At 43.7% G+C, this 16622-nt stretch overlaps 1 protein-coding gene across 2 annotated transcripts in view; it reads right to left on the bottom strand.

Annotated features, from left to right (window-relative positions):
- The window catches only part of ABCG1 (ATP binding cassette subfamily G member 1), a 69914-nt gene extending 58703 nt beyond the window's left edge, over nt 1-11211 (bottom strand). The window contains exons 1-2 of one of the 2 annotated variants that reach the window (XM_072807063.1): nt 11150-11211; nt 10377-10438 (exon numbers count right to left, since the gene is read on the bottom strand). In XM_072807063.1, coding sequence (XP_072663164.1) covers nt 10377-10438; nt 11150-11207 — 120 coding nt within the window. In that variant the 5' untranslated portion in view covers nt 11208-11211. The remainder of the gene's footprint in view (nt 1-10376; nt 10439-11149) is intronic. The other variant, XM_072807064.1, reaches the window with a different exon arrangement.
- Between the last annotated feature and the right edge of the window lie 5411 nt (nt 11212-16622).

Here is a 16622-nt window from a genome sequence, read left to right as displayed (position 1 = left end):
GGCCTTGAGTTATTCAACCAAGGTGCCATATTTCTCTCTAGGCCTTCACTTCTCTGGGCCAGGCATCCCTGCCCATCCCCAAAACTTGCTTCCTCGACCATGCCCCTTCTTCCTGCTTACCTTTCTCTGCATGGGTTCCATTTACTTGGTGTCCCTTGTAAAATTTGGGGCATACCATTGACCATCTATTCAAGGCACTCCCTCCTCTTGCTGAGGATCCAGTGTCCCCAGGCTCCATTCAGACTGCTGGTAAGGACAAGCTTCTGTGCCACAGAACTGGCTACCTGGTATCCTAGGGACAAGCAGGTGAGTGGCCTCCACCACCAGGGACTGAATTCACTTTCCTCATAATTCTGTCATTTCAGTCACCTGCTTTGCACATTATCCCCCAATTTCCTTTTTAAGGACCATTCAATTTATCTCTTCCAGACATCCAGCTACTGAGCTGGGACATGGTGGGGAGACGGGGGCACTCTGAGCACTCGGTCTCTGGTGCAGAGGTTCTGCTCTTGGCATCCAGTGAAGGGGGGTGAAAGGGGGGTGCGGGTAGGTCAGACATCCAGATGGGCTCACCGAGGGCCTGGGGACTGACGCGAGTGAACTTCTCCGGGGAGCCGGTGGCAAGGGGGCGAGCCTGGCTCGGCATGGTGAATTGCCCCACCCCTGCAGCTCCCAAACACAAGATCCCTCCAAGAGAAACCTTCAGGGACATCCTGTGGCTTCCCAGCCCCCTGCTGCCAGCCGGCAAGGAAGAAATCCAATGAATATATTCTTTATTAATACAGTCTTCTTCATATTTTGGTGATTCGGCTTTCAACAATTATGACCTTGAGCCTTCTTTGATTACACGGTGCCCAGCTCTGAATCAACCTAAGTGGCCCCCATTGGCTGACCTGCTGCTGCTCAACCACAGAGCTACACCGGCCTGAACTTCATTTTCCAGGACCTACGACTTTAGCCCCACGCTCAGCACACACTCAGAGATCGCCTGCTCCGGGGCACCTGCAGTCCGTCGGTTGAGGACCCGAGTCTTGCTTTCGGCTCAGGTCAGGGTCTCAGGGTCCTGGGTTGGAGCCTGGAGTTGGGCTCTGCCCTCAGTGGGGGTCTGCTTGGGATTCTGACTCCTTTCCCTCCTCCATCTCTCTCTCTCATATAAATAAATAAATAAATCTTTTTTTAAAAATTGCCTGCTCTGCTAGGAGCTGATCTCTGCATTGGAACACGGGGTGGGGGTGATGGAGCACAAAACGGAGAAAATCCTGCCCTGAAGAGTCATCAGACGGTAATGAGGAGAGATGGGACAGCTGAGGTTCTTGTCTAGCCTGGGTATGTTTTTAACTTGTTCTGTGAGCTTAACATACTCTGGGGCCGTTCCTTACCTGAAGCTATAGGAGCTCCCACCGTGTGGTTTAGGGGAGAGGCAAAGTGGGGACACATGGGCCTCCTGGTCTCCGGGAGCCGTGCCCCTTCTGGAGCCCACCCTCCAGGCTAGTTCCAGCGTGGGAGAGGAACCCCCAGTGTAGGAAAGTGCCGGCCCGGCCCATATCCCACCAGGGGAACATCCCCTCATTGGACATCTCACCATGTCACGGAGGAAAACAAAAAACTAAAGAAGGCGGTCTCCCTGCCCCGTCCCCAGCTCCTCTTCAAGGGCCGCACTGTGCCAACGTGTGAGGCTTTGTGAGATGTCTTGCCCCAAAGCCTCCAGGAAACTCGATTTGGGAGGGCATGGTGTAGGGAGGTGTTTGCGCAGTTGCGTGATTGCTTTTTACAACCCAAAGCTCCGGCTCTGAAGGTAAATGTTTTCAAACCAATACAAGCAAAAGGCTGGTGCTGCAACAGCCAGTGGGCAAGGGGGCTCATCCCTTCTCTTGGCAGACTGTGGCGGGAAATGTGATGGGGCCTCCTGGAGCTGGGTCAGCGGGGATGAATCCCACCCCTGTTGTACCCCCACCACATTGAGACCTCCCTCTGCTCACGCCCCAACTTGTTGGCTTCTCTGATCCTTTCCTTGTCATGTTAACAGAGAAATTAGGGTGTTGGACCTTTTCTACCTCCGTTTACATAAAAACCAATGCCTGCACTTTAAAAAAGGAAGAGACAGAAAGAATGAGAGAGAGAAAAAGAAGAATTTGGGCGAGCAAGAGAGAAGGCAGGATGGCTGGGGAGGGGAAGGGAGAAAGAAAGACTATTAGGAGGTAGGAGCAAGTGCAGAGGAAAACCATGCCCCAGCCCTTGTGGGCAGGGACGGGAAGGGGCAGCAGACGCAAACAGCACATCCGGGAGGGTGGGTGCCTAAGGCCGGACGAGAACCAAATGGGAACTGCCTGTTTCATTTTAGAGTTAAAACACACCCAGGCTAGATAAGAACCTCAGCTGGCCCGCTGCTCCTCATTATTATCTGATGACTCTTTAGGGCAGGCTCATTCATTTTAAAGAAACATCATTTTCACCTCCATGATTTGCTGGATTCCCTCCTGCCTCCTGTCATGTCCTGCTCCAATGTCCAGATGTCCCCACCTTGCACCCTCTGGCACAGCTCCAAAGGGAGCCCCTCCCTCCTCACCACCCCTCCCCAGGAGATGGGGGCAGGGGATGGGCCCCAGGTGCATGTGGGGTGGAGGTAGGAAGAGGGAGAGCGCCTGGGAGGTGGGAAGATGGAAAGATGAGGTTAATGAGGGAGGCTTTTGGGAACAGAAAAATGCAAGCAAATATCCATAAGCTAAGTTAGGAAGAAGTAAGCGTTGCAGACTATTCCTGTTTTCTTCCATTAGCACAGAACAGAGAGTGGCAGGAAAGTTCTAGGAAACAATTTCCACAAATGAAGAAAGAGGGAGTAACATCTGGCAATGAAATGACCTTCAAAGCTGAAGATCAGGACAGAGGTCTCCGAGACAGACACCGGACAATTGCTGGAGGCCTCCTTCCACACAGACATAAAAGCTCCCACCGCCCTCAGTCAAGGGCCCAGCTGGGAAACATCTGGTAGCCCGTGGAGTGCACCCCACTTTTCCTCTGCAGACCTGCTCTCCCCTAACTGCATGTAAGCAATCCTAGAATGCACCCCCTACCTGGCACCAGTCAGAACATTCCATCCCTAAGGTCACTGTGTTTGCTTTGTAAAGGATTGACCAGTCCGGGGGGTGGGGTGGGGGTTCATAAGAGTTCTCCCTGGGACTTGCCAAGGCCCTGAGAAGGAGAGGGTTTCTTGCTTTATGGGGGTTGACAGCCCCATACGGTGGCCATCTTCTCTGCCTGCAGGGAGTGGCCAACTGGGAAGGGAAACCACGGAGGCACAGAGGCTGCAAGACATGGTGGGAGGCACTGGGCACCTAGAGCACGTTCACGTCTCTGGATGCCCCTGTGACTGCAGCCACAAAGTGATAGTCATGCTCACCTCAGGATTGTTGGGAGGGTTACATGAGTCAATTTTTGATAATCACATCTGACTCATAGTGTGTGTCTTATCCATAAATATTGGTCATCCTCATTATGAGAACCAGGACTCTCCCTCTGACCCTGAACCAGCATAAAGTAGGTTTCAGTTCACTTGCAGCCTAAAAGTCCTGATTAAGACAAACAGGCTATTTAAAGTCCGGGGGCCCGTAAGCCAGTTTATGGGGGAAATCCTTACAAATAGTTTCTAGGTCAACCTCACAATCCTGTATTGCCTTAGTTCCTGTTCACTTGGGCACTTGACTTTTCTCCTCCAGGAGATCATAAATCCCAAAGTCTCTTTGTCGTCAACATCATTCTTGGCATAGCATCTAGTCAGAGTAGGTGCTTGATAAAAATCATGAGTTACGTTGAACAGCCTCCAGTGTTTTGGAAAGTACTGTAACGTGCATTATCCCATGGGATGCTCAGGATGCCCCTGCAGGCTAGGAGGGCAGATGCCATCACTGGAGCACAGATGAATCTGACACCCCACCCCCAGGTACAGGGCAGGCCACATTTTACTTTCCTTAGCAGTCAAATAATCTGCTTCTGGTCCCCAGAAGGCAATGCCTCCATGCCATGCCACTTGGGCACAGATCTACCCTCTTAGCTCTAAAGACCACAGCTCAAGTCCTGTATGATCAGTGCCTTTTGCCTCCCTGGGACACCTGAGCTCTCCTGTGATTTAGAGACCCTACCCCGCCCCTCTCCAGGCCTGAAATGTTCTTCCTGCCTCCAGAAGAACAGGATCTCTCTTCTCCAGGTCCCCAACCCCCTTCTGCTACCTCCTAGGAAGACCTGGGCAATCACCTATTTGAACTTGGGCTTTTGAAAGCAAAAATTTGGTTGGGGGTGATTATCTTCTGCATGCCTGGAAACTTCTGGGCAGGGCCCTGCAACTCAAAAGTCCCCAAGGCAAAAGAAAAACAATTTAATTAAAAGAAAAAAAAAACTTGGCTACTTTTTAAGGGATGGAAGGGAAAATTAGCTAAAGCAAGGAAATTAGCCTCAGAAATTATCTCAGTAAATGATCCTGCCACTGAGAAATAAGGAGATTGAGGTTGCATGAGGTTTGAAAAGCCCCAGGACTCCTGCTGAGTACTTCTTGCACTTGAGCATCATGGCTCTTTCAAATAGGGACAGAGAGCTGAAGAAGCTCACATTCAGTCTGTTAAAAATCACAGGCAGGCTAGTGGGGACATGGAGCAGATATACTTTTCTCTATTCCCCTTACCTAGGCACAACTAAAAACTCTGAACTATACAAAGCACATGAGGAGACACTGACAAGTGCAGAGCATGAAGCAGATGGCCCAAGATGGAACCTTGGGACCCAAAGAACAACACTGTAGTGAGATCCCTCGGTTTTGTTTCTGCCTCATATATCCCAGACTTTCATTTGAAGAAACCGACAACCTAGAAATGCTCAAGGGCACAAACAAAACAAGCCCCGATGAACGGCTACTCACTGTAGCCAAAAGGGCACCCTAGAAATATAGAAATTTTTTAGATGATTGCTCTACTCCAGTCTAATACCAGATAATAAATTATGGTCCCACACCCACCTACACCAATAAAAATGAGTTGGGAACCTAGGTTTCCACCCTCCTCAGGCTCTAATGAAGCATCCAAACTGCCCCCATCCTGAGAAAAAATGGTGTCAGAGAATGGCATATACAGAGGCAGGAACCAGGCAGTAATGAGAAGTCACTCCTTTCCTCACTGGGATGGAGGCAGAAGCGATCCAGTAGACTCAGGACTTTTACCACCACACAGTGTTAACAAAGACACTACACTCCCCCCAAGTCATGCCAGTGGAGATCATGTCAGGAGCAATAATGAGGTCTCCTGCCTCCTTCAGCGAGGGAGGTATGGGTGGTGGCCAAGTGGAGAGCCAGAACTCCAACCCTTCCAGCAGTAATGAGGAGCTCCTCCCTTGGATGTCAACAAAGACTGAGCAGGGAACCTGGACTTCTACCCTCATCTGGCAGTAATGAGACAGTGCCCACCCACTTCTTCTACCTGAGTGATGTCAGAGAAAGCCAACTAAAACAGAAAGTTTAATAAGATCCAAAGTCTTATAACATAATACCAAAAATATTTAGGTTTCGATCAAAAGTCTTTCATTATCAAAGAACGAAGATTCACAATTCAAATGAAAAAAAGCAATCAGTAGATGCTAACCCTAAGATGACAAAATATTACAATTACTAACAAAGATTTAAAAGCAGACATCATCAAAATGTTTCAGTGAGAAATGATGAACTGACATGAAACAAGTGAAAAGATAGAAAGTCTTAGTAAAGAAATAAAATAAATTTTAAAAATAAAATAGGAATTTTAGAACTGAAAAATAGGATATCCAAAATGAAAAACTCAGCAGATGGGCTCAACAGCAGAATGAAGAGGAGAAAGGAAAGAATCAATGAATTGGACAACAGAACAACAGAATTACCCAGTCTGGACAACAGAGAGAAAATAAGCTGTATGAAAAGTGAGCAGAAGCCAAGGAACATATTAGACTATAATGGAAGATCTATAGATTCAGAAGGATGGTTGCAGGTTGAAAATTCTCAGAGGGATGCATGAGTGGCTAAGTCCGTTGAATATCCAACTCTTCATTTTGTTTCAGACTATGATCTAGGGGTCGTGAGATCAAGCCCTGAAACAGGCTCCACTCTCAGTTGCAGAGTCTGCTTGAGATTCTCTCTCTCCCTCCCCCTCTGCTCTTCCCCCAACTCATGCACAGTCTCTCTATTAAAAAATAAAATCTTAAAAGAAGATGCTCAAAGAAATAGTAGCTACAAACTTCCCAAATTTGGCAAAAGACAGAAACCTCCATATTCAAAAGATTCAAGAAGTTGAGTAATTCAAAAAAGGGTAAATCCAAAGAAATCTACAATAAGACACCCCATAGTCAAACTCCTTATCCTAAAGGCAAAAGAGAGATCCTGAAGGCAGTAAAAGATACAAGACATGTCACCTGGAAAGAAAAAAACAATTCAAATTACAGTATATTTCTCATCAAAAGCAATAGTGGTCAGAAGGAATTGGCTCAACATTTTTCACTTGCTGAAAGTAAAGATCAACCCAGTTTCTTACATTCAGAAAAGATATCCAAGGGAAGGGAAATCAAGACAAACTTAAGAAAATTTGTTACCAGTAGACATACTTTAAAAGAATGGCTGAAGGAAGTCCTCTAAAACATAAAGGAAATGGCAAAAGAAGAAAATTTTATAAAGCAAAAAAGGGAAAGAATACTGTAAGTAAAAATATGAGTAATTTAAATAAACTTTTCCTCCTCTCTTGAGTTTTTCAAAATGCGTTTGATAGGCAAAGCAAAAATTATAATATTGTCTGATGTGCTTTTAAATGTGTATGGAGTAAATAATTAAGACAATTATACTATAAATAGAGGAGGGTAAATAGTTATAAAGGGAAGTAAATTTCCTACATTGCACTCCAACTTGTAAAACTATGACAAGACTGATGTCATGTATATATAATGTAATACCTAGATAAAACACTAAAAAAGCAATACGAAGAGATACTCTCAAAAACATTATAGAGGGTCAAAAAGCAATTCTAAAACTATGTCCAGGGTCACCTGGGTGGCTCAGCAGTTGAGCATCTGCCTTTGGCTCAGGTCATGATCCCAGGGTCCTGGGATCGAGTCTGTCATAGGGCTCCCTATAGGGAGCCTGCTTCTCCCCCCTGCCTGTGTCTCTGCCTCTCTCTCTGTGTGTGTCTCTCATGAATAAATAAATAAAATAAAATCTTTTTAAAAAATAAAAATATGTTCAAATGACTCCTAGGAATGCAGGAACAAGACAACAGGGAAATGAAAACCCAAGAACATGGAAAATATAAAATAAAATACACTCTTAAGCCCAACATGTCAATACTTACATTAAATGTAAATGAACCAAATAACAGAACTATAAACTATGTGAAGCAAAACTTGATAGAACTGACAAGAGAAATAGATAAATTCACCATTTTAGTTGGAGACTTTATCACTTCACTCAACAACTGCTAGAACAACTAGACAGAAAACTTTGCAAGGATGTAGAACCCAGCAGCACCACTGACTACTGACCAACAGGATCCAAGTAGTATTTATAGAACATTCCACTCCAGCCAACGACAGGAGAATACACATTCTTCTCAAACGTTCACGGAACATGTACTAACATAGATCATATCCTGAGCCATAAAACAAATCTCAACAAATTTAAAAGAACTGAGATAATGCAGAGTGTGTTCCCTGACCCAAATGGAATCAAACTATAAAAAGATAATAGGAAAATCTCCAAACGATGCATTCCTAAATAATCCATAAGTCCAAGAGGGGATCTTAATGGCAAACAAAACACAGTTAACTGAATAAAATGAAAGTACACATATCAAAGTACACATGTGAGAGCCACATCAGTGTGGAGCAGAAATTTATAATATCAAAAGCATATAAAGTGAAAATGAGGAAAAGTCTCAAATCCATAATCTAAACTCCCACCTCAAGAATGTAGAGAAAGAAAAGCAAAATAAACCAAAATTAAGGAAATAATAAAGATAAGAGCAGAGATCAATGAAATTAAAAATGGAAGAATAAAGAAACTCAATGAAACACAAAGCTGGATTGATCATTTAGAGATGATGGATAAAATTGAAAAATCTCCAGCAAGTCTGACAAAGAAAAGACATGGAAGACACAAATTACCAATATTAGAGATGGAGCAGGAGATGTCATTACAGATCCCATGGACGTCCAAAGGACAATAAGCCAACACTACAAACAACTCTGTGCATCTAAATTTGACAATTTAGATGAAATGAACAAATTCTTCAAAAAGCACATACTACAACAACTCACTGAATATAAAATAGGTTATTTGAATAGCTCTATAACTATGAAGGAAACTGAATTCATCATTTTAAAACTCAGGAAGGAGGAAGGAAGGGAGGGAGGGACGGAGAGAGGGAGGAAAAGAACTATCCAGGCCCAGACAGCTTCGCTGGATAATTCTACCAAATGTTTAAAGAATTCACATCATCTCTTTACAATCTCCTCCAGAAATAGGAAAGGAAGAAATAACTTCCCAATTCATTTTATTTAACTAGTATTACCCTGTTATCAGACAAAGATAATATTTTAAAAACTACAGACCAAAATCCCTCATAAATATAGATGCAAAAACCACTAACAAAATATTAGCCAATAGAATTTATAAACGTTAGAAGTATGTTGTACAAGCATTTGTGAATGTGTAAAATAAAAGTTACAAATAATGCTTCTGTTTAAAAAAAAAAGAATTCAGCAATATACATTTAAAATGACACACTATGGACACCTGGGTGGCTCAGTTGGATAAGCATCTGCCTTCAGCTCAAATCATGATCTCAGGGTCCTGGGATCGAGCCCCGCATCAGGCTCCCAGTTCAGCGGGGAGTTTGCTTCTCCCTCTACCACTGCCCCTCCCTCTGCTTGTGTTCTCTCTTTCTCCCTCTCAAATAAATACAAAAAATCTTTTAAACATTAAAAAAAATGATACACTAAGTCCAAGTGGAGTTTATCTCAAGCATGCAAGTCTGGTTCAATATTTGCACATCCATGTAGCACACCATATTAACAGACTAAAGAAGAAAAATCACATGATTGTGCCAATTGATATGGACAAAGAATTTGACAAAATTGAACATCTATTCATGTTAAAAAAAAAAACTCAGAAAAATAGAAATAAAGGACAATTTGCTCAACTTCCAGCAATTATACCCCTGGACATTTGTCCCAAAGAAATTAAAACTCACATTCAGATAAAACTTAGCAAAAAAAAAAAAAAAATAGCACTCAAACATTCACAGCAGTTTTGTCTGCGATTAGCTAAAAACTACCAACAACCCGGATGTCCATTGATAGGTAAATAGTTAAACTATGGCCCCGTCTACACTATGGGACACTACTCAGCAATACAAAGAAATTAACTACTCAACGGCCAACAACCTCTGGATAGGTCGCCAGAGAATTCTTAGAAAAACCAATCTGAAGAGGTTGGACATTGTACAATCCCATTTATGTGACATTCTTGAAATGACAATATCACAAAAATGGGGACAGATTTGTGATTGTCAGGGGTTAAGGAGGGGACAGAGTGGAAAGAATGAGAATGGGGCTACTCACGGGTGGCATGAGGGAGTCTTGTGTGGACTGAATCAGTGTCAACGTCCTGGATATGATGTTGTACTACAGTGTCACAAGATGTGACCAAGGGGGGAGCTAGGTAAAAGGCACACAGGATCTCCCTGTGTTCTTTCTTACAACTCCACGAGAACACATAATTATCTCAAAATGCAAAGGTTAATTTTTTAAAGTCACAGGACAGTCCTGAGTGAGGCCACTCTGGATGAGGTGGCCTCAGACCACCTGTGACAGCAAGTAGACAGCACATGGACTATGCGGAATGAGAGGCAAGCGGCAGAGTTTTGGGGATGAATAAGGAGAGGACATGGAACCAGAGAGTACCAGGTCACTTGGGACCACACAATGGGCTGCGGGACAAGGAAGCATTTGTGGCCGTTCTTTGTCAACTGAGAACTTGAGAAGGTGAGGATGGATGGGACGATGCTCTTCCTCCTTACTAGAACTCTTGTGTGTGCGTGCTCAAGCACCCAGGCACCTGCAGGATGGTGATGGATGGGAGGCCGGCCCCATCCTTAGCCATCTGTGCTGCTGGGCTGCTCCTCACCTCTCAAAGCCTCAATCTTCAACAGTAAAATGGGAATACCAAGAGTACCATGGTGATGGCTGAATAAAATGGGGTGGTTACCATGTGGGGAGCCCAGAAGACAGGAAAGCAGAGGCCCGTGTGCATTGAACATTGTCTTCCCCACCCTGAGGCCACTACCTTCCCCTGACCCTCCCCCACTGTTGCTATTGCTCACCATCTTCCCAAATGGCATACTCTTCTTTTCCTCCTGTGACGAACCCCTGTGCATGGGACATCCTACAAGGAAAAATGGATGGATAAATGTACAAAGGAGGGCTCCCAGCCCAGAGTGACAACAGCCCAATAGTAAATGTTAAGGCATCAATATGGTGGTCAAAAGGTTAAAACTTCTAATGATAAGATAAATAAGTCCTGGACAGTGTGACATACAGCATGGCGCACATTACCATATCGTGTATCTGAAAATTGCTTAGAGAATAGCTGAAAAGTTCTCATCCCAAGGGGGAAAAAACTTATAACTATATGAGAGGAGGAGTGTTAACTAAGCTTATTGTGGTGATTATTTTGCAGTATAAACAATATCCAATAACATTGTGTAGCTTGGGACTAGTACAATGTTATATGTCAATTCTTTCACAAAAAAACTAGGGAAGTAACTAAGTCATCTTACTTTTCCCTGAGAGGCAACCCATGCACATTCACAGATTGCTTGTTTCCCTCGCTGGTCTATGGCCCGGAGGACAGAGGGAGACTCTGGCTCACTCTCCCCGAGCCCCAACTTCCAGCAGATGCCTGCCTCCTACTTGGCTCTCCAACATTTGCTCAATGCTTACATGACAAATTATTGTCTGTGCCTATACTAACCCACACGACTTGGTTTCTTGGACCTACAACTAGTTAGTTACATTTACTCCAGACATTTATATTGAAAAAATTTTTTTTTTTTTTTTTTTTTTTTTACTAAAAAGCACTTTGTGAGTGACTTACCCCCAAGCTGAGGTGTAAACATGTCCCAAGGAGCCCTTCTGCTGTGAAACAGACCCATCTGCGGTGAGGTGCACGTATTGTGAATAATGGGAAGCAGCCCCTTCCTTATGTAGGACAGAATTTCAATTTTCATCACTGCAGACATGTGAAAACCCCCAAACCACAAACAATGATTTCAGTTTCTGCTCTATGCACATACAGGGCGAATTGGGTGAAGGTAGAAGTAATGCAATCACATGTGTAAAAAACACGGCCGGTGTCGCTGCTCCTGCAGCCAACAGGAAGCATGTGAGGTTACTAAAGGTCGGTCTGCTCCCTCCGTGGTTACTGTCACAAAATAGCTCCCACTACCTCTCTGTCTGTCCACAGATGGGCCTAGCGTGAAATCTACTGATTTCCCCACTTTGGGTCAGATGATAGATTTCACGTTGGCCAACATTGTGGAATTTATTTTTTATTAAAAACAAGGTTAGTAAAGACTAAAAAAAAACAAACAAAAACAAAACAAAACATCTAGGCCTCTAGGGTAATAGTTAAGGATAAATGGAGTACTTCCTGGTGGAAAGCCTAGAAAAACGTAAATAACGTCACGTAGGGACCGCTCTGGCCAATGATTGATGCTGCAAAGTGGGGGCAAAGTGGGCTAGTGGCACGTCTGAGGCCTCACCGTGTTAGGGGAAGTCAGCCATCACCTAATAACAAAAACTGAGAGCTTGGGAGGCCATGGTGGGGTCCAGACTATGCTTTGAACTTTAAAGCCATCAGATCATTTAACCCTCATCCCAACTCCGCTATTATTATCCACAATGGGGAAGTAGGGCCCAGAGAGGTTATGTAACCTGCCTGAGGTCACACAACAAGAAATTATCCAGTCTCAGATCCAAAACAGTAAGTCTGGCTCCAGAGATTGCAATCTTTTTTTTTTCTCCCCCGTAAGAGGGATTTTTTTTTTTCTTTTTTAAAGTAAAGCACAAAACCGTTAACATAAGGCTTGGTGAACCCTACATATCCACACACTTGTATATTCACCACCCAGATGGCCATCTACGACCTTCCCACCTAGAACATTTCCACCATGTCAAACGTTCCTTGGGCCCAATCCCAATCAATCCCCATCTCCAAAGATAAGCACTACTCTGGCTTCGATCACCGCAGATTAGCCTAGTTTATTCTTGGTGCTCGTGTAATCGGCCTACAGTGTACGTGCTTCTCCGTGTCCGGGTTCTTCCGCTGCTCAGCATCATGCTCCTGAAACTCATCATGCTGTTGTGTGGATCCACACTCCCTCCCTCTGCAGTTTATTTTTCCTTTCTGCTACTGACGGGCCTGTGCCCTGTGGAGGCTTTTCAGCCGCTATCAGGAAAGCTGCTGTTAGCTCCTGCTCCGGACTCCAGGTGGACACGGACACTCATTTCCCTCGAGGATACCCCCAGCAGGGAAATCTCTGGGTCTTGGGATAAGAATGTTTAATTTTAGTAAATATTACCAATCAATCAGCTTTCCAAATTTCTCCCAGTTCATACTCCCAACACTCCTGTTGTTTCACGCACTTGCCTCCACTTGGCATTCTCAGTTTTTTTTTTTTTTAAATGTGGCCACCTTGAGAGGTGTGTGGTCATTGTACCACCAAGGTTTTCATCTGCTGACTAATGATCTGTCTGTTCAGTTTCCCTTCGTTTTAAAATCTCATTGTTTTTAGTATTGCTCTGTAGGATTTCTTGATATATCCTAGGTTCTGTTCTCCATCACGTGGATACACCACAAATGTGTTCTCCAAGTCTGTAGCTTACCATCTTTTTTAAAAAGATTTATTTATAAATAATAGGAGAGAGAGAGAGCATGTAGCAGGGAGGGGCGTAGGGAGAGGGAGAGAGAGAGAATCTCAAGCAGACTCTCCAGCGAGTGTGGAGCCTGACGTGGGGCGCGATCTCATGACCCTGAGATCATGAGCTGAGCCAAAACCAAGAGTCTGCAGCATAATTCACGACACCACCCAGGAGCCCTTGCAGCTTGCCGTTCTTAATATATTTTTTTTTTTTACAATAGGAGTTCCTTATTTAAAAAGATTCAATTTATCGATATCTTCCTTTATGGTTATGGGTTAGGTTTTTTTTCCTATGTGTGTCTTCTCTAAGAAATCTCTGCCTACCACAAGAATATGAAAATAATTTGTGTTTTCTTCTAGAAGCACCACTGCTTTGGTGTTCACGTCTATGTTTATGATCCATCTTTAATTAATTTCTACGTGAAAGGCAGAGGTCAAGGTGCACGTTTCCATATGCTCGCTCAATTCCTCCAATGCCAATTTCCTAAAAACATCATCCTCTCTCCATCAAATTGCATCAGTTCTTTGATATAGTCAAGCAGTCATAGTTGGGAGAAAGAGGCATTTCTAGACTATTCTGTTCCATAGGTCTGTGTGTCTGTCCTTATATCATTACCTCGCCACCTCCATTACTGCAATTTTAAAAGAAGTCCCCAAATATGACAGTGTTCTAGATCCTTTGTATTTCCTTTTTAAAAAATAATTTATTTGTTCATGAGAGACACAGAGAGGCAGAGACACAGGCAGAGGCAGAAGCAGGCTCCTCATAGGGAGCCCAATGTGGGACTCGATCCAGGACTCCAGGATCACGCCCTGGGCCGAAGGCAGATGCTTAACCACTAAGCCACCCAGGTACCCCAGATCCTTTGTATTTCCACATACATTTTGGAATCCACTTGTCAATAGTCATCAAACAGGGGGACAAGTAAAGGAAGAAAGCAAACCTATAAGAGTTTTGACAGGGATCATGTTGATCTACAGATCCCTTTGAGAGCAGACATCTTACAACCCTGAGTCTCCTCACCCACGTCTGTGGACTATGGCTCCATCCAATAAACATTTCTACAATGTAAAAATTCTACATGGAGACTTCGTATCTTGCAACTTTGCTAAAATCACTTATTTCTGCCTCACTCTATTATTTCCTTCTTTCTGCTTGCTTTTGGTTTAATTTGCTCTTCTTTTGAGAAGTTCTCAAGGTGGAAAATTAGGTTATTGATCTGGAGATCTTCTTTAATATCGACACATATGGTTATAAACTTCCTTCTAGGCATGATTTTCTCTGCACCTGCGAATTTTGGTATGCTGCATTTTTAATTTTTATTCATAGCAAAGTATGTTCTAATTTCCCTTGAGATTTCTTTCTTGAAGTATTGGTTATTTAAGAGCATGTTGCTTAATTTCAACATGTTAGTGAATTTCCTAAAATCATCTATGACTGATAATAGTTTATAGATTGATTTATAGATAGTTTTGCCTTGATGTGCTTACATTGGATTTTCTTCTTCTTCTTCTTCTTCTTCTTCTTCTTCTTCTTCTTCTTCTTCTTCTTCATTATTATTATTATTATTATTATTCATCCTGGTTGGATTCAGTTTCTTGAACCTGTGGGTTACTACCTTTCATAAGATTTGGAAAATATTTGGCTATTATTTCTTCAAATACCACTTCTCTCCCACCTTCCCTCTCCTGTCTGTCCTCTTCTTTTTCTAGGACTCCAGCTCTACCTGTGTCACGATTGATCATGTCCTTACACTTTATTCTGTGTTTATAATTTTTTTCTTTCTTTCTCTGTGATTCACTTTGGATATTTTCTATTGATCTGTCTTCAGATTTATTTTCTTGTGTTCTGCTGTATCTAGTCCACTGTTACAGCCTTCTGAAATATCCTCACTTAAAATATTTATTTGTGCATCCAGAATGTCCACTTGATGATTTTTTGTAGATTCCAATCCCCCTGTGAAATGTCCCTTCTTTGCATCAATTTTCTCTCTCTTTTACTCTATTTCCCACATATTTATCATGGTTATTTTGAAGTCACAGACTGCTAATGCTTTTCTGAGTTATTCTCTGACCTCTACACATGCAAGCCATTTCCACAGAAGAGATGCAATGAAGCCTGGTTCCTGATTTCTGTGGCTCTTGGAGCTGCATTACTTCTCACCTACAGCTTGTGGCTGTTGGGGGTGGTTTATTTTAGGGTGCTCACTGCACTCCCAGGAACCGGTCCGGAGACAAATGTTGCAATCCACACTTAGTAATAACACCAATGCAATAAGCCAAACTATGTCATCACTGGAAATCAGGCGGCATCTGTCCCTTCCATGAACAACACTCAATTGTCTAGGCAACACCAAGCCTACAGATAAAAATCACTTCCACCATTTTCCTTGAATTGGGCCATCTGTATTGAAGATGGCCAATTCCCCCATATACAGCCCACAATTTGAGTAAAATGTTCCCAAATCAGGTTTCCCAGTAGAATCTTCTGGGAGACGGGCTCTTTAAAAATATCAACACCTCCTTTCACCCCAGATCATGAATCAGTACCACTGGGAGAGCAGGGAAAGGGGTCCAGGGCCATGCCTCAGAGTTGCTGCTGGGCCATCTCCAGTGGCCCAGGATGAGGGCCAGGTGGCCTCCACCTCTTTTATGAACCTTGGCTACCACCCAACCCACACTCCTGGGAGCTTTGCATCCCAGCTGGAAGTAACTGATCCTCTTTCCTAACTTGGCCTGCTGGCCTGAGTCTGTCCAGCTACCCTCCCTCTATGCCCATCTCATGGGGTGGTGTGGTCTGAGGTCACTATGGGACAAGACTGTGGCATAGTGAGGGTGGGGTTTTCCTGATTAAGAAAATGAGAAGTAGAGCATAAGCCCAAGTTAACTGCCTTATTAGCTCTTCCAAAAAAGTCCTGGAATATTTTCTTTATATGCCAAAGGTCAAATGGGTTTGAGAAGAACAGGCACCAAAACAACAACAAAATAGGAAGTTGAGGCCAGAGCCTTTTGTCCCCAACATAGGAAGAAGGGTCCTAAGATGTTCCCAGTCAACAGCAGCAGCTTCCTTTTATATAAAATATAAATATAAATATGTATAAAATATATTTTTTTTATTTATCTATTCATGAGAGACACACACAGAGAGAGGCAGAGACTCAGGCAGAGGGAGAAACCCATTCCCTACAGGGAGCTCAGTATGGGACTGGATCCCAGGACCCCGGGATAATGACCTGAGCCAAAGGCAGATGCTCAACCAGTGAGCCTCCCAGGTGTCCCAACAGGAGCAGATTCTTATAACCACCTCTCTCTGCTAAATGATTTCAGAATGTGAACACTGGAAAAGCCCCTAAGAATATCTCACATATTGGGATTGAAAAACATACCTATACAATTTGATATAAGTCACAAGGATGTTGGCAAAACCTCAAATCTGCTCACATGGCAGGGACAGTCCCAACGGCCATGGGAAAGGCTGTTTGTGCAACTCCAGAGCCAAGAGGAGACAAAAGCAGACCAAGCAAGTGCCTCCCCAAGGTCAGAGGACTTGGAAGGCAGGATGAATGGCTGTGGGTCTGCACGAGAGCTCCTCCTTTGGTCACCATCAGACGTGGACAGGTGTTCTGTCCCAGTCAGGTCTCTGGGCTA

Source organism: Canis lupus, chromosome 30 (genome assembly GCF_048164855.1).
Source record: "Canis lupus baileyi chromosome 30, mCanLup2.hap1, whole genome shotgun sequence".
In the NCBI taxonomy this organism is placed as follows: Eukaryota; Metazoa; Chordata; class Mammalia; order Carnivora; family Canidae; genus Canis; species Canis lupus.
The sequence above is the reverse complement of the archived record's forward strand: the minus strand, read 5'-3'. Positions and strand labels throughout refer to the sequence as shown.